Here is a 17755-nt window from a genome sequence, read left to right as displayed (position 1 = left end):
TGAAAACCAGTCTCTGGTGTGTATGTGGTTTGCCATTTAGCCTATTCTGTGATGATGTCCTCAGTAACAGAAAGTTAAGGTGAGAGATCAAAACCAGGCCTAAATGCTCAAGCTCTCGCAGTTTAGATAGGTGTAATGGAATTAGATTATAGTTGTCCTTATTCTGCTTGTCATAGCCCTCCAAACCAATTATATCCCTGTTCGCGAAGGACCACCTATGCTGCTGTACATTAATTTAATTCTTATTTTGTATAGAATATAGTAATAAGATTTAAAACAGATGTAGATGCCTTGTTACACAAAGCACAGGAAGTATGAGGTGTGGGAAGCAGTCTGCTATTGAAGACCCTCTCTGAGTTTTTGGATTAAAGATGGTTTGGGGAGTTCTGCATTCACCATGAATTCAAGAAGGGTCTTATTCCTGAAATTCAGCTCTGTATTATAGTACATTGCGCTGAACGTAATCCAGATGTCTCTTAAGGACTTATTTTTTTGTTATAATCTCAATTGTATTTTAACATGATTCTTTTTAAATATGACGTAATCTTTAGTCATTCGTGTTGTGATCATGCTTCAAATTCAGAATGTGGGAATGAGCAAATTATTGATCTGTGTTTAAGAATAAAAAAAAAATAAAATTATTTTAGAATTATTTCAGAACAGTAAAAAGCCACAGTAACTCATCCTGAATATAGCAATGTACCCTGCCAGAGCCACATGATATTTAGCTGTTCACAGGCTTCCTTGATGGCTTACAAAAAGTCACAGTAAAAACTTTTAGTTCCTCACACTATAATTGCTTACCTAGAAAACAAATCAACTTATACTGTCAGATCCTATTATTCTTATAATTTATTGCATAGTTAACTATTGATATTCTGTCTGAGTAAATTTAAGACAAATGTTTGATTTAAAAATAAAACGGTCTAGTTCTCAAGTATTCCAGAGTGTATGATCAATATTCCAGTGTAGAATTCATGCTTTGTATGTGAAAATGGCAATACTTAGATTAAGTAAAATATTTAATTATTCAGACTAACACCTTCCAGAAACAGTTGTTTTATATTATTTTTTCCAGTGTGCTACCTTACCTTCTCTCAATAAAATGTGAAAAGAAGATGTTCTTTACATAAATTTAAATCTTAATATAAATTCTTATATAAATATACAATTTTGTCTCAAATTGTGTTGTAGGCAGTCTCTACATGTATTTATCAGGACATGGGAACTGAAAGATTTGCTGTAGGTTATCCTCTCAGGTTACTTGGAGAAGGAATTCTTAAAGTATTTTGAATACAGAAAAGAAAATGGTGACAAGAACACATGGCATACATAGAGAAGGGAACTGAAATTTTCTCAATCTCTTTCTTCCTCTCTTTTTAATGCTGTTAAAATTTAACATAGCTCCTCTGCTTGTACCACTATTGTTAATGTTGCATAACCCTATAATTATTAATCTTACTGCCGTGAAGTTAGAATTTGATTATACACTTTCCTCCACAACTGAAACTAGCAAATGATGTCAAAGACAGAAAAGGAATAACAGTTTATATTTTTAAAGAAAACAGAAGAGTTCATGTAAACTGGAATCTCTGTGGGCAGTTATCAGTCTCACATACAGAGCTTCATGGAATCTGAAATGCAGAATGGACAGGGGTGACTGAGGCAAGCAGTGATTTTTTGGCTTAATGTTAATGGACACTTCACAGGTTCAACAATATTTATTTACAAAATACAGAGTGCTGTCCGGGTCCTTACTGACTCATGTAAGTCTTGGTAGATTCTTTATAGCTTAAAAAAAAAAAAGAAACATAAAAAATTTGTTTTTTAGCGTCAATTGTTAAAAATAATGATTCTGAAAGTATACGTTCATAAATAGTTCCTAACAGTGAACTGTTCTTAGCTGTGGATATTACTTTCTGTTCGTTGTCATTAAATGATGCCATTTTAACTCTTGAAAGTCTGTTGTCAAAAATAGCAATACCAGTTCTCTTCTTCCTTTAACAGAATGAATTGTACAGTCATACAGTTACTCTGTTACGCGTAAACTCTGTTGACTGCAGAGTGAGACTTGCTATGCATGAACATTGGGGGTTTAAGATCTCCTATATTAAAAACTGAAGAAGAACATTAAAGGCAATTTTTTAAATGTTAAGGTATTCTGGAAGTGAAGAACAGTAGCAAAAGCCATGGAACTCCAAAAATAGTGCTGTGCCACTCCCAAAGACTCATGTCAGATTCTCAGAAAATCTTGTGAAAAGGGGGCTTTTTCTCATCGAATTTAGTGAGGGGTGGGTGACACAAGGCTTAAATAACCTTGAACAATGGCTGAGTATGTATGCATTTTTGAATGCTTATGCAATGTTACCTTGATGTTCTCTTACCTCAATGCATGTGTCGTGATAACGTCTTTTTGAGGGATAAAACGAATTTTGTTTATTAATATCAGATGGCAGGAATGGAAATAACATCAACCAAATGGTTTGATTTGTCCAATGGATAGACTGACTTGCAGGACTACGTAGGGTAAAAGCTTCCCTAAAAATCTCTATCAACTTCTAATTTTAATCCATTTTATTTTTTTAAGGAAAGATAATACAGTTCTGTTCCAGGGCTTCTGGGTATCATCTGTTTCACAGTAACTCTGATCCTGGGCTGTGATTTTTTTTTTATTTTTTTTTTTGTTCTGTGTTCTATAGTTACTAAAGCTTTACATTCCAGTCTGCAGGTAGCCTTTCTAAAGTGCATCAGATAGAAATTGTAGGTATTCAGCTAGGCGTTTTCTATAGAAGTTAAGGAATATAGAAAATATGAAAGGAAGAAAATTGCTGGTAATTTTATGCCAACTGAGTTGTTATAGTTGATACTTCGGTGTCTGTTTTCTCAGATTGCTAATATTTAGTCACAGTCAGGCTTTTTCTTATTTTATATTTATCTCTTAGGATAAATAGTCTTCGGTGCTAAATTTCCTTTAAAGAGTTTCCACCTAGTTTTCTCTGGGGATAAAATACAGACTACGATGTCATATTATGTTCTATTTTACATTGTCACCAGTAAACAAGAATGGGAAAATTCTTCCTGTAGTCCAATAGAAGATTCAGAAGTGGAACAGTTCAAGGCAACTTAATTTTAGAGCACAATTCCTAATTAACTCACTGATGTTCATTACATATTTCTGAAAGTATTGCACCGTGTTGCAATATCAGTTACAAAAGTGAGCTTACCCTACTTGCACCTTATTCTGTGCTCTTTGTGTAGACCGTAGGAAGTCACTTTGATGGGATGGTTTTAAACATGTTTGGGAAAACTGATATTTAGAAAGATGAAGTACATAAGCTGCAAAGAACATTGGTCATTTGAGAACAATAGTTACTAAATCACATGAGAAAACATGTAAACGTATCTTAGTTGGGAATATTCTGGAAGGTCAAAAGTACAGTAGTCAGATGACAAGAGATTGCTCTATCATTGAAAAGTGGCTGAACAGGTTATGCGCTTCTTAGTTTGTGCAGTTGAGAAGGTAATATTTTTTGCTAATTAAAAAATGCAAGAGATCGATACATTTGCGCAACAGATGATAGTTGTACAACAGTGCATATATTTTTATTACTAAGTTACTTTATTTGAGTACTCTTCCTGCACATTTAGGCTGGGACAAAGCCTGCTTTAACAGACAGTCAGAGTAGGTTCCCAAGTTTCTTTTGCCAGGTGCTTACCTTGCCAGAGTGATGGCAACAGTTATGATAGAAGTAGAGAGTAGCATCTTCCATATCTTGCATTGGGCCACATACCACTCTGAAGAGGTATGTGTATCACTAGTTTGTAATAGGTACGTGTATAACCCTTGCAAGTGTAGAAATATCTGATAGAAGAATTTCAGCTGCTAATGGAATTATTGTTATTAACAGTATGTAAATAACTGTATTCCATATAAAATCTGAAAGTATTTTGGTGCTAGATTATTTGCTGGGGCTTCTAGGAGAGGAGAATGCTAAATGTTAAGTCCTCTTTAGTACTGTTTTTGTACTTTCCTAAGTTTTGATGTTTCTGAGCTAGCCTCCTACCATAGAGTTTAGTGGCTGCACACACACAAGTGCGTGCACATGCGCGCACACACACATACACACACTTTTCTTATACTTGGCATGTAAGATACAGGAAAACTTGTTCCCTGTTAGGCCGAGATATTTGATGTACTTAATTTACAAAGATTATTAGGCTTGTTTAAATGCAGGAGTGAGTTCTGCAACATGGTGCTTTTTAACTTTTAGGACTTTGTGATTGTTCAATAGGTTAAAATATTTTAAGTGATAGGCAATAAAAAAAATTATGGTTGATTAAAATTTATGGACCCTACATGTAGTCTTACATATTAAAATAAATTTTACATTTTTAATATTTTAGAAAATGACAGTTTTGTGATGAAAACAGCTCCTCCTGATATGAGAGAAGCATTTTTATGGATAATTTGCAGCATTTTGACTGCCAGGAAAAACTTTAAAAGTGGGATTTAATTCAAGGAATGAATTTCAACTCATGTTGCATTTGTTCCTCCTCCTCCTCTTCCTGTGGGAGTATTCGGTATTCTGCCATGCCAAGGAACTGAGTTTAGGATATTGATGAGTATATTTTACCCTATTAAAGTCGTATGCCTTATTAGCTCATCTCTTGGAAACAATACCTACGTTGCATGTCTTGTGAATGTGAAAAAGCACAGGGTTGACAGTCTGAGAAAAAGAAATTCCCAGGATTCTTACAAATGATCTTATGCATCTGTAAAAAGATATGTATTTTTTAATGATTTGTCTTAGAAGAAAAAAAAATTGCATATTATGAACGTAATAAAGGACATTTATTGTTGAAGTTACTAACATTTTTAAAAGAAATACAAATTTTCTATTAATATTGGAATTCCTTAGTTAACTGGAATCCATCTATTGTAGAATTTGTTGCTACATTGCTGCGTTCGCTTATAATTATTGACTAAGCATATAATTTCCAGAGAATAAAGTATGTAATTAGTATATTAAAATATACTAAAAGATACAAAGAGAGTGATCTAATAAAACCAAATAAACAAGGGAGCATAGGGTTATCTTTTAGATAGCTGCAATGATTACACTACTGTTCTTGACTATATTTTGTCATACTGCACACTTAAATTTTTGATAAAGTGGCAAAGGCTTATGAAACAACGGCAGAATTTGTAAATGTTCATATACTGAATCATGTGTGAAGCCCATATAAATTTACTAGATAGCATTTCTACTATACTTAAAATTTGACTGTTCTGTCTCCAAAGTAAAGATATAGTAGATAACTGGCTAAACAGATTGAAACTGCTGCTTCATAGTAGCTGTGAATTTATTTTATTAACTCAGAGCTCACAGCTGTTAGTGAGAAACAGTAGTTTTACACATCAAATATGGTATTTTACAAGAATCTACTTTCTTATGGATCTGTATTACAGCATATATTTGTGTGTATGCACTTTCTTAACAGATCCTAATTAAAGAAATCCTTCCTTAGCCAGGAATTGAGTTCTTAAAAGTGCTTAACTCTAAACAGGTGTTTAAATCCCATCAGCAGGAATAGGATATTCAAAATTAAGCATATAAATGAGCATTTTGCTTAACTGTGGCCTAAAGACCGAGTCTCTGTTGAAGTTATTAAAATTTCTATTGACTCCAGGTTTGATAACACCTGAAAGCTCAGTTGCTAATTAAGTATGTTTAAGTCTGCGTAGGACACTTCAGTATGTGAAAATAGTTTGAATGGCATGCACTGAATCTTACAAACCTGACTGAAAACCTGGAAAATGAAAAGGGTTCTTTGGTAATTTCTGATCTTCCTACTGTTAATAAAAACATAAATTTGCCATGAACTTGTGTGAAATCAGGATAAAGCCTTTGTCTAGTTTATTACATGACATTGGAATTTGCAACTAATTAAAAATCATATTCTCCTCTTACTGTAGATCTTTGGGTTATAGGGAAAGATTTCTAGGGGTTGTTGTCTTTAGTTATCCCCTTTAGCACACACAGCAAGAATCCAGTTTCAGAGAATTTGGAAGCAGATTATGCTTTCTCATATCGTTGATGCGATGGCAAAGAAAGAATAAAAAAAGAGAGCAAAATAATTAGTGTAGATTTAAACAGCACAAACATGAAATTCTCATATTATATCAATTTCTTGTAGTTAGTGAAACTTTTACTAGACCTCTGAGTAATACAAAGTTTACGCAGTATAAATAATGCCAGCTATAAAATGTGCACTGAGTCTTTGAGCCAAGTACAGTTCTGAGAATATTAATGCTCTTGTCAGTTGAATTGTGTTGTGTCTTGCGAGTTGATAAAACTTTGCTATCTTATATACGGCACAGCATGTTTGTATATTTTAAAATCAATGACTTATTTCAGCCTTATTAGGCCACTTACATGACAAGAGAAGGCCTACTCCTTAGTAGCTTGGCACATTTAGTTATTATGCTTTGCCAAAGGGGGCAAAGGTCTCCCTTAAGAAGCCAGCTTTTTCTGATTACAAAATCAAATGTGATTCACTGCCAATCTATCAGTATCCTTTTTAAAATCATAATGATTCATAGAGAGTAACGCCTACATTTTATATCATGAGATAGTTTTACAATATTTCCAGTGCAACTTAGAGGCACGTTGTTTGTTTCTGACTTCATTAAGTCACTCAAAAACAAAGAAATCCGGATTTGAGCTCTACTAATGCAATTGGGTGTATTGTAAATACGTGGTATATGATATATATGATCTTTGTCCTTTAAAAATTTGTGGATAGTTATTCTGATTTTTCTTTTAGTAATCGGGTGATATCTTTCTTGTTGGAGTTCTGTGCTTCTGGAGTTCAATGGAGTGCAATAACAATCACTTTCATTTTGAAGAGTACGAGGTATTTTAAAGACATCTTTGAAAGCAAAGCACCTATATTTCTTATACAGGTATCTTACCTTGTCCCATATTCTCAATTTCTGGTAAGTGAACTTTGAGCACAGCCTTGTAATCAGTAATTCTTTTATATCCTGAACTAACTTAAAGTTCCATCAATATCTATCCAATGTCAGAGTGCAACAAGCCCTACATTAAGTACTTAAAATGGGATTGTAGAATTGTAGCATATTTGAGTGGCATTTCTGAGCTTGTTTCTCGTTTATATTTATAATGGTTTATGTTGCTGGAAGGGTATAAAATGCTGCAATTTCAAATGAGAACCCAGACCGTTTGCCGTTTTGTATGAATTCTATAGGCAGAGAATAGAAAATGTATTTAAATTGCACAGCTCTGTTTTTCCCTGAACAGGCTATTTTTTCAGTTTTTACTAGCTACTACCTGCTAAACAGTGCAGTCAGTTTTATGTACTGTGGTTTTAGTGATCACAGATTGTAGTTATGTTTCAGTTATAGGAATAAAAGAAAGTTCCTGTTGATTTATGAGCTGCTTGCTTTTGGCTTTTTCGTTGTTTCTTGAGTCTCTTCTGATGTTTTAATGTACTACAGAGGGTGGATGGGTTGACGACTCCTACTTCTTATTTGGCTTTTTGGAGGATCTCAGGGTCACTGTTCCCTGCAGCCCACTACTTTTAGAACAGTGCAGCCCTTGGGTTTCTCAGCCGAGTTCTTAAACCATCCAGGGCTCAACACTCCTCTACGGATTGTGTTGTGGAGATGTGACAGAAACTTGTATCTGGTGGCAGTGATTCAAGGTGTTCCTGGGAGTATCTGGGTTTTTTGTCACACCTTTAACATTCCACTCAGGCCCAGCTTATTGCTTTTCTTTTTGCTATCAGAGTTTTGGTCCTGTGCTGGTTCTGCAGGTTAGTACAACAAATTGTAAAAGGAGACTTTCATAAGCTCATACCCCTCCCACTCAGTGATTAACCCTTGAGATGCGCTTGTCAAAGGCACCCTAACGTGCTGGTAACACATCCGTCCTCCTCTGTGTAAAGATGTAACAAAACTATTTTTTCTGGAGCCACTAGGTTCTTATAAGGAATGTTTATTCCCGTTCTTTCAAAAGTAAGTATGCTGTCTATGTTGCATCCTTTTGGTATTGTCAACTTTCTTTCCGAATGGGGACGTCCTGTTTTGGGCCGTGTTTGGATGGCTTGGGGGTTGGGTCAGAGCAGCACCCAGGAAAATGTCATTTGTTGTCAGGATCTTGCACTTAGAGTCCGGGCCGATATTAAAAGTGATGGACCAGATCTTCTTTTAACTTATTTCTCCATTAAATCATTAGTTATCATGGAGCTGATTTTGACTGAACATTTGCTAGAGGACACTAGGTAGTTTCTTCGTTTTTTTACAGGTAATTTAAGAAAAAAAGCTCCTTCTATAATTTGCTTTCTTATAGATCCTAGCTTTAGTTTAGATTTCTCTCGTATTTGAAAAAGTTCCCCGAGTCTAGTTCTTTTGTTCTGAGGTAAGCTCAGTTTTTATTCTTGTAAATATTTTTCATAAATTCATAGTTGATTTAAAAAAAAAAAAAATGCAGGTTTACTGAGACGGTGGTAGAAGCAGAATTGTGCTTGGTATCCAAGGTGCATGCAGAAGCGTTTTCATTGCTGCTGTAGTACGCAGTTCTAGAGAAGGAATGTTGAAGGAATACTGAGTTTTCCAAAAAAAATGTTTGAGTTTACAAAAATTTATCAACACTCATTCCATCTGTTACCTAAAGTAAATCTATCTTTTTGCCACAATCATAGCTGTTTAACTTGTGATTTGCTTGCTGAAAGACTGCTTTGAATTGCTATTTTAAGTCCTACAGGTCTTAACTATATTGTGATTGAATGTGTGTGTATGTGTATATACACGCATGTATATGTGCACTCATATATATTATATTTACAATATAATATATTGTGATTCAGTGCACAGTTCATCAACATATACTAATCAGTTTCTGCCCTGAATTGTACCAGTGTTTTGAAAACGTGCATGGATAAAAAGAAAAATCCTTTTTATCTTTGCTTCTTGGTAATCCAAGCATAACACTACAAAAATCTGTAATGGCTTTTTCTTAAGCAATGCTTTATAGCTTTTCACTGTTACTTTGTTTTTCTTACTGCAGTTTGAAGCTTACTGAGTTTGGCAAAAAAAAAAAAAAATCCTCTGTGATTTTTGTCAAACATTGAATTGCAGTTTATCAGCCAACAGGCTCTTTTTGTGTACTGTTTTGCTTGTTTGTTTGTTTAAGGGCATCGCTGATGGTGTCAGCAGAGTTCTTGGAAAGAGTCTTTTTTTAGTTATGTTGTGCTCCCTCTGCTGACTCTGCAGCACCAGAACACAAAGTAGCGCAGGTCCTACGTTATGGAGCGGTTTGTTAGATTTAAGAACCTTGAGACCTTCAGTACTTGTTTTAATATATTAAATGGAATATGTCCAAGAGCTCTGAGTCATTGTATGCAATAGAGAAAAAATTATATATAGTTTGGTGCATAGCAAACAAAATGACCTTTATTTTATGAAAATTTTGCCCATTAGATAAAGCCTCCTATACTGACAGATACTATCAATGAAAAATATAGTAAGTGATTAGAGAAGGTAGCTCCTAAAGGCTCAAACTAAGATTAAAGCCCAATTATGCTCAAACATAATCAGGAATATTAAAAATTTGCAAAGTAATACTATCTCTGCCAATACAATCTTAATAACAAGACAGAGACTGGGAAAAAAATATATATTCTTTCACTGGACAGGGCGACAACTGAATCAAAGACTCTAAATAGTAGCTCATCTGGAGATATTTTTTTAGGAAAACGTAGATAAAATAAGACATTGCAATTTTCCCTAAATAACCAGGGGAACACTGAATAAGAAAAAGGGCTACCTTTTTTTCCCCAGTCTTTCTAGAGCTGATGAACAGCTACACCTTCCTGTGACTTCAGTTAATTACTTTCTGATCACAACATACCACAAAATCAGGCCCTATCCTTCACCCCAAAGGACCTGAAAACAGCGCTGATGAAAATGTTGGCTTGAGCTACTTGTCCATTGCCAAACAGAAATTCTGTGTCAGAGGCACTGAAAGAACCGAGTTAATGGAAGGGGGATGTAATTGCTTCATCACAAGACTGTCCTTTCTCTTCTTACAGTCCTTCGCAGCATTACCTTCTAAAAGATTAATGAAGCTCTTTTATACATTGGATGTGGTGTCGTCCTTTAGGGTAGATGTATTTTGGCAGGGCATACATAAAAGGTTTCGTGCTCCTCTTTTGTGGATAAATAAATGAATGTAGGTGACCTTCCACCATCTGAATTTTTCTTAAAAGCTGGGAATGGTTGTATGATCTTAACCAACTTATATCTGGCATATTTCAAAGATGATCTGAGCCTGCTTTAATTGAATTAATTGACAACATCCCCATTAAGTTCTGGAGTGTTTGTATATGAGTTTACTTGATAGACTATGTCACATGTTTGTACATGAGATTAAACTCAAACTGTTCCATGAAAAATGTTTTAATTAAAAAAAAAAAACTACAATAGTTTACATCATGTGTATGTACGTGCATATTATTATTGCCTTAATTTTAGTTAGTTTCAAAGTCAAGAGGCTTTAACTTTTTTTTTTTTTTTTTCCTCCTGACTGTAACTCATATCAGGCTATGATGTTCTGGTTGCTTCATTAAATACCTCTGGGGTCGTATTTTGGCAGTTTTGTCTGGAAAGAGCACGTCTAGAATGCAGTACAACAGGCCTTTCGGGTTAACTGAGCACAGGTAGTGTTTATGGCAAAGAGTACCTTGTGATCGAAGATGTTTTTCATACCATGCTAGTCTCTCATGTTATATTATGTATGTTTCCCTAATATAAAACAAGTGCACTGAAAGCTTTCTTAGGAATTTGTCATCAATTCCCTGTGTAACTTCTACTAAATGAAATATCTTAAATGATATGATAGTTCTCACAGTTAGTACCAAATTAACTGCAAGCTCTCACTGTGGCTCATGGTTAAAACGTACAAATATCAGATGAGTTCATGTGCCGCCTTTTACTCCCTTGTAGATAATACTTAGCAGTTGTTTACAGGAGATAAAGTGAATGTAAAGGGAATTCTTATAAAAAGCTAGACTTTTATCTCAAAAGCATTCTCTATTCAGTTTTTTTTATGATTAAATGTTAAAGCATATTCATTTGACATTTTGTGAATGACATCTCTGCTACTGTTCTATGTAGTCTTTTGCTGTCTGAGAATGATTTTTGCGCATGAACATTTATTTAGTCTATATAAGCTATGCTGTTATTGTCTGGATCTCGCATAAGCATTTTTGAATTTTAGGAAAGAATTCTGGAGTAGTCTGTTGATGGGATTTACGTTCTAGATACTTAATTTTGTTGGAAAAAGCCATGAGAAGATTGCAATTGAACTGTTTTTTGCAGAGAGAAAAGTTGATGCCCATTTTTTCATGGGGGAGAAGAAAGACAAAATATACAGCAGAAATCAGATAAAATCATATGCAAATTAGAAATATTTTTAAATTAACTATTAAAAATATGAATAGTTTGTACATATTAGTTTTCAATAATGTAACAAAATTAGCACATTAATTTAGCAACTTTGAATTTACTGATATATCTGATACATAGCTATTGATTGGTATATGTGTATACCAAGTCGCGCTTTTTTTTTTTTCCAACAAATGAGTCAGAAATAAGATATGTGCACAATGAGAGAAGGCATAATATTTTAGTCCTTTTGTAGCCATGAAGTACAGTAAGAAAATAATCCCTTCCTAGCTCTTTGTTCAGACTTTGTAGGAAGTGCTAGAAACACAGTCCGCATAGTTGGGAAAGCACAGAATTTGCTTTAATCTGTACAGCAATGAGGAAAGACAAGACTAGGTAGAAGCCACATGTTCTCCGTTTCTGTGCCCGCATGGGCACAGGCATAATATACACGCACGTCTTCCTCTCCTGTCTTGCAGAATTTGTTGGTGCTGTTGTTGCAGAATATGTTACATATCTCAGAAGTGATATGTTCTCCTTAACCGTGCCTGAGAGGTAGAATATTTTTTAGCTGTGATTGGATTAAATGTTCTAACATCATGAGCCCTTACAGGTTCCTGCTAGATTGAGAGTGGAAGTTAAAGCTGAGTTAGACTGACAGCATAGCCAAAGTTAACTGTGTGCCGTGGAAGGAAAGCAAGAAAAAAAGTACATACAAACCTTGTTTTGAGTTATTCCTATCCATTTAAGGCATTTTACTGAGGCAGACCCTTATATTCTAATAGAAGGCTATATATATATGTACATGTGTGTAAAAATATGTGTATGTGCATGTAAGATATATATAATTGTATATATACTACATATGCAGTATATACAATATAAATTGTATATACCTATATACATACATGTATCTATGTGTGTATATATGCAGACACCTATGCAATTGTTAGGTACCTGAATGGATACCTTATACAATTATAATGTAGACAACAGAAGGGATTTTAAAACCTAAAGGAATATGTTTTTTTTAGTGGCATGATTTAAGGTCATGCCACTTTTTTGTTGCCTGAAGAACTGATATTACTGGTCACGTGATGTGGACCTATGGAAGGGGCGCGCTTTATAGGCTCTCGTTCAAGGAATTGTAAATGGTTACTGATTCAGGCTTTTATTGCCTTAGACTAGAAATATGAGTAGCATAAAATGGAATTACTGTGTGACCTGTTGTTTCTGATGGGTGCACCCACTATTCCCTTCCATATTTCTCAGTGTATAAATTGTTCTTCTCTTCAGTATAATCTTGTCATTTTTATTGCCTGTCTTGCAGCACACATGCTTTCTGCACGGTAGCAAACAGATGTACAGTTTAAAAAAAACGATTAAAGTAAGGAAAAACTAGCCTCCTTGAAACACAGTGCCTCAAATTAAGTGATTGTTAAAATCATGGGAAACATTTTTTTATTTTAATTTATATTTCTTCTTTTAAAACTTAATAAAAATTCAAAACCTCAAAGTTCAAGGCTAGAAACGCTTTTGCAATGAAAACGCTTTAGTCTTTTTGGTAGACTTTGATGAAACAACCTAGGTGTACCAACTGTGAAAACAGAGAAAACTCCTGCCAGGGAATTACCCCCTCAGCTTTTTGAGTTTGAGCCTAGCCAGCCAGGCCCCTTATTTACATGCTTATCTGAGTCTTTCTAAGCTGTACTATGTCTGTATGTAGTGAATTTCACACACACAATGAGTTACAATGATTTAGAAGTTTCACAGAATTAACAGTAAGTTATACAGTCAAATTCTCCAGAGCATCACAGTTATTTATGGTATTATAAAGTGGAATATAAATATAGACTAGCATAAACTTGCTGTTTAGCTCGTAGCAGTTCACAAGCTGAAGTTTTTAGAATTGACAATACAATGAGGTAACTCCTCAGGATTGTGTGAAGATTTTTTAGGGCTGTTATGAATGATTCAGGGAGACTGTTTAACATCTGCCTTGTGTATAATACAAAACTTGAGTTCAGTAACAAGTGATTAAATATATCTCTATTCATGGAGCAACTTGAGCTTGCATTTACCTTTGAGCGTATACCCTGGTCTCCCCAGCTACTCCTCCAGTGCTGCGGTGGTGTCTCTAGGCAAGTGCAGCTGTCAGTAGGAGTCTTGCCTGCAGCCTGCCTGCCTTCTGATGGCATGGTCGCCTGCAGTTGTTTCTTGGTGACATAGTAATCTGGTGGATGCACCTGGACATATTGATTCCTATGGACTCCACAGGATGAACTTTGGCTGCACGCGAGACCAGGCCTCTAGGCATCCTTTATTTATAACAGAAAGGTCTGCTTTTGGTGGCAGCTTTGAGGCAGCTATCCCGAAACAATGTGGACATACCTATCAATGTCACTGCTTAAAGAGATTTAAGCTAATATTTGAATGTTAGATTTCTTTTTTTTTTAAAGATGGGTGTGGTTAACTACAAGAATGAGCCCTTAAGAAAGGAAAAAGCTCTACAAGTTAGAGGAGGAGAAGTGGTTGGTTGGTTGGTTGGTTTCCCCTGTTTGGGCTATTTTATTGCCTTATTTTGAAATCCGTTTAAGGAAGACAGGTCCCAGTATTGATGATCAGGGATTTGCACTTTGCATTTAGAAAAACAGACTATTTGGGGGCTAATATTTAACACTAACAAGGTGCTTCAACAACCTATAATGTACTTCTACAAGATAATTTTCACTTGTAGAAGTTAAATATCAATTCTGTTGTTCACCTGTAGGCTTACTTTCATTGAGCATAACTTCATAAAGTATGAATCTGTATATCCCAGACAATGGCTGAAGCCTTTGGGGAGGTGGACAGCTGGCTAACCGTTAGGCTAACTTACCTAACAGTTCCTGCTGGAACTGTGTTTGCTTTGCAGAGCTCTACTTTATCAGGCATACAGGAGTAGCAATGGCAACATGAAGGGGCCGGGGCTCCCCATTAGTGCCTCCGGGGCAACGCCTGCGCTGTGGAGCATGCGGTGCAGTTGCAGCACTTCCGTTCCCACTGCAGTAGCGTTCAGCTTTTCTATCAGTTATTTTTCACAATACCTCCCTTTCTATCTGAAATTTAAGAGTAAGAAACATATCCTGGAGCCATTGTTGTCAATGCTTAGGGTAAAAAGAAAAAAAAACTAAAGGGTTGTGCTGTGAGCCCTAAAGTAGGAAAGAATGATAGTGGCTTTCCTGAGGAAAGATTACAAGAAGTATAACTATTTTAGCCATTACTACCTTAGCACATTAGCACAGTTGACTGGAGAAGATGGTCACCATTGTGCATACCTGTAGTCTGGTCAAAACACAGAATCATCCCAAAATTATAGAAGATTCTATTATATTCATTTTGCTACGACAGTTTTGGCAGCGTGTAGAGTCGTTTTGACTAGTTCAGAGTAAATCAAGTCAAAGACGTTCCTATTGTGTAAAGGCTACATACTTGGTTGGGTCTCAAGTCCAAATTGAACAGCCAAAGTGACCAAACTGTTTTAGAAAAATAGAAAGTGACCTTTCTATTTTTAGATTCAAACATCCTTTTTATGTATTATGGAAAATTAAAAATGGGCTCAAGTTATAAAACAATTAGTTAGTGGAACCCAAACTTTTTCATAATTGAAATATGTCTAAATGAACATTTAATACCTGAATCTCGATTTAACCAGTTTGCTGAAGATTTCCACAGACTAAAGGTCTTGATTTATTTCCTACTTTCAATATCTGCATAGATATATGTGGAATTTAGAAATTCATAATAATAAATTTCCTTAAGCCTTGGGTTTGGATGTGAGACAGTCTAGGGCCTCAGCTCAGGCCTCAACTCATTACAGTAATAACTAGTTTCTTTTCAAATGTCTATGTTTCTTTTTCTGTTTTCAGGGATTACAATGGTTGACACAGAAATGCCGTTTTGGCCCATTAGTTTTGGAATTAGTCCAGTGGATCTGTCTGCGATGGATGATCATACGCATTCCTTTGACATAAAGCCATTTACCACTGTTGATTTTTCAAGCATTTCTTCACCACACTATGAAGATATTCCTCTTGCAAGAAGTGATCAGACAAGCATTGATTATAAATATGATATCAAGCTCCAGGATTGCCAAAGTATGCTTTTTTTTATTTTTAATATTTTTGTCATGTTCATATTTGCTTCATTCTCTGGGAAGTGTACTATCAGCAAAAGAACCTGAAGAGAAATCAGATGCCTAAATGCAGGTATCTTGTGCTGTCGGAGATGCCCACAAGATACTCTAGCAGGGCTGACAAAGTAAGATAAAATATATATGGCAGACTTTCACCCTTCCAGGGCAGCAGCTGAAGATTAGCCAGAATATCTTGAAGTATCTAAGAAGACATTAAACACTTTATTAGGACATATGAACCCCACCCTTTGCTTCTGAAACCTCCAATCTCCTATCATGTATCTTGTGTGTAAAATGTCCCCTGAAGCTTTATTAAAAGCAAAGCACAAAAACATTTCTATGTGTTAAAAATGGGCCAGCATATACAGCATACTCAATAATATTATTTATAGCTTTTAAATTCCAGACTGGCTACAGAACTGATAGAATAGGAATATTGTCTACGTCTGAGTCATGGCACTGGTATAACTTTTATCAGTGTTCCCAGTACAGGCAAAACCTTAGAGCTTTATGGGCTAGTATTATTTATATACGTGTGTGTATATATGTATACATGGAAAAAGCCCTTCCTTCCCCAGTCACATAAACAAAATTACATGGGAACTCTGCCATTAAGAAAGGGAATGATCTGTTCGTAAGTGTTACCCTGTTCCGGCTCATAATAGCGATGTCAGGTTACTGTGCCTGGAACTTCTTTAGAAGTCCAGTTATCTGCCTACTTTGATCTGGCATCACTTTTTTTTTTTAGTAGTCTTACTGGGAATTCTTACTGAGAAAAATGTGGTATTTAATTTTGGTAGTACACAGAAGCAGGTGTTTTGTTCCACTGGGTTACTTATGGAATGAATTAAGAGACATTTTTACAGATAATGCTTTATTTTTCCTGTGTTGAATTAGAAATGTCTATATAACACTATAATAGCAAGCTAGAGAGTCCAGTAGAATCTAGATAGGCTAAATCCTCTTGGTCTTTACTCAGAAAATTTTCCACTTTTGTTTTTTTTCTATTTTCCTTTTTTTTTTTTTCTTTCTTTCCTAGAAAAGTAAATTTTCTAGTTATTATGGTGTAGCTAGTTTGGAAAAGGAAATGTTCACCTTATTGTAATACTACTTGCATTTTCTCATTCTATTTGTCTATTGGATAATTGGATTTTTTTTTAGACCAGATTAGCAACTCCAGTCCATTCCCTGCAGTGCAGTAGTTCTACCTTAAAGTAATATAACCTCACTAGATAGCAAATAAGGCAATAAGATCTTTGGAGCATGATGTCTACAAAAATATGTATATTTAAGTATACGTCAAGTTTATCATTTATATCTCCTCTATATGCAGGTGCAATCAAAATGGAGCCTCCTTCCCCACCCTATTTTTCAGAAAAAGTTCAGTTGTACAATAAACCTCATGAGGAGTCTTCCAACTCCCTTATGGCTATTGAATGTCGAGTATGTGGGGACAAGGCCTCTGGATTTCATTATGGTGTGCACGCATGTGAAGGCTGTAAGGTAAGTTGTCCAAAATGGCTTTTCTCTGAAGTAAGATTTGATCCTATTTTCACCTACAGAATCACTTTGTAAAATAAGATCTATGCTTTAAAAAAAAAATTTAAAACAAATTTTTAAGCAAGTTTTCTCATATATAGTGTATACACTTTATAGTCTAGGAAGTGGGAGTCTTTTAAAATCTGATTGCTTTTTATTACTGATGCTACTGATCTATTTTAATTTTTTTGTGCATTTCTTCTACTTTGATCATTATTCAATTATATTCCAGTCCTGCTGTCTCGCTGTCTCTGAGGTCACTTGTATAATTTGAATTGATATAAGGCAGCAAAAGCAGGCTCATGCCCAATTCCAAAGCCAAAAACTCTGAGCAATTTAATATTCAGACTCAATTATTTTGATTGATTAGAATTTCTTTACCCAGTTTTCACATTTCTAGGTGACTACAGAAAAGTCTAAGAACATTAAAGAATGAGGCTTTTCACTTTAAAACTCGACTGACTTCTGATGTCAACAATATTTAGTGTTTATAACACACAAAGGACAAAGGAATGGTATACAAATTGGCCATCCTCAGGAATGAGAAAAGAAATGTCAGAGTGCTTTGGGAA

General features: G+C 35.1%; 1 protein-coding gene across 7 annotated transcripts in view; it reads left to right on the top strand.

Moving 5' to 3' along the window:
- The window catches only part of PPARG (peroxisome proliferator activated receptor gamma), a 63071-nt gene that overhangs the window by 17429 nt on the left and 27887 nt on the right, over positions 1 to 17755 (top strand). For 5 of the 7 annotated variants that reach the window (XM_068960340.1, XM_068960342.1, XM_068960341.1 and 2 more), the window contains 2 exons: positions 15379 to 15606; positions 16978 to 17147. In XM_068960340.1, coding sequence (XP_068816441.1) covers positions 15379 to 15606; positions 16978 to 17147 — 398 coding nt within the window. Of the gene's footprint in view, positions 1 to 6828; positions 6968 to 10626; positions 10744 to 15378; positions 15607 to 16977; positions 17148 to 17755 lie in introns of all 7 variants that reach the window. The other 2 variants (XM_068960345.1, XM_068960344.1) reach the window with 2 other exon arrangements.

Source organism: Struthio camelus, chromosome 14 (genome assembly GCF_040807025.1).
Source record: "Struthio camelus isolate bStrCam1 chromosome 14, bStrCam1.hap1, whole genome shotgun sequence".
Lineage (NCBI taxonomy): Eukaryota > Metazoa > Chordata > Aves > Struthioniformes > Struthionidae > Struthio > Struthio camelus.
Note: the sequence above shows the minus strand (reverse complement) of the source record. Positions and strands in the feature narration are given on the sequence as shown.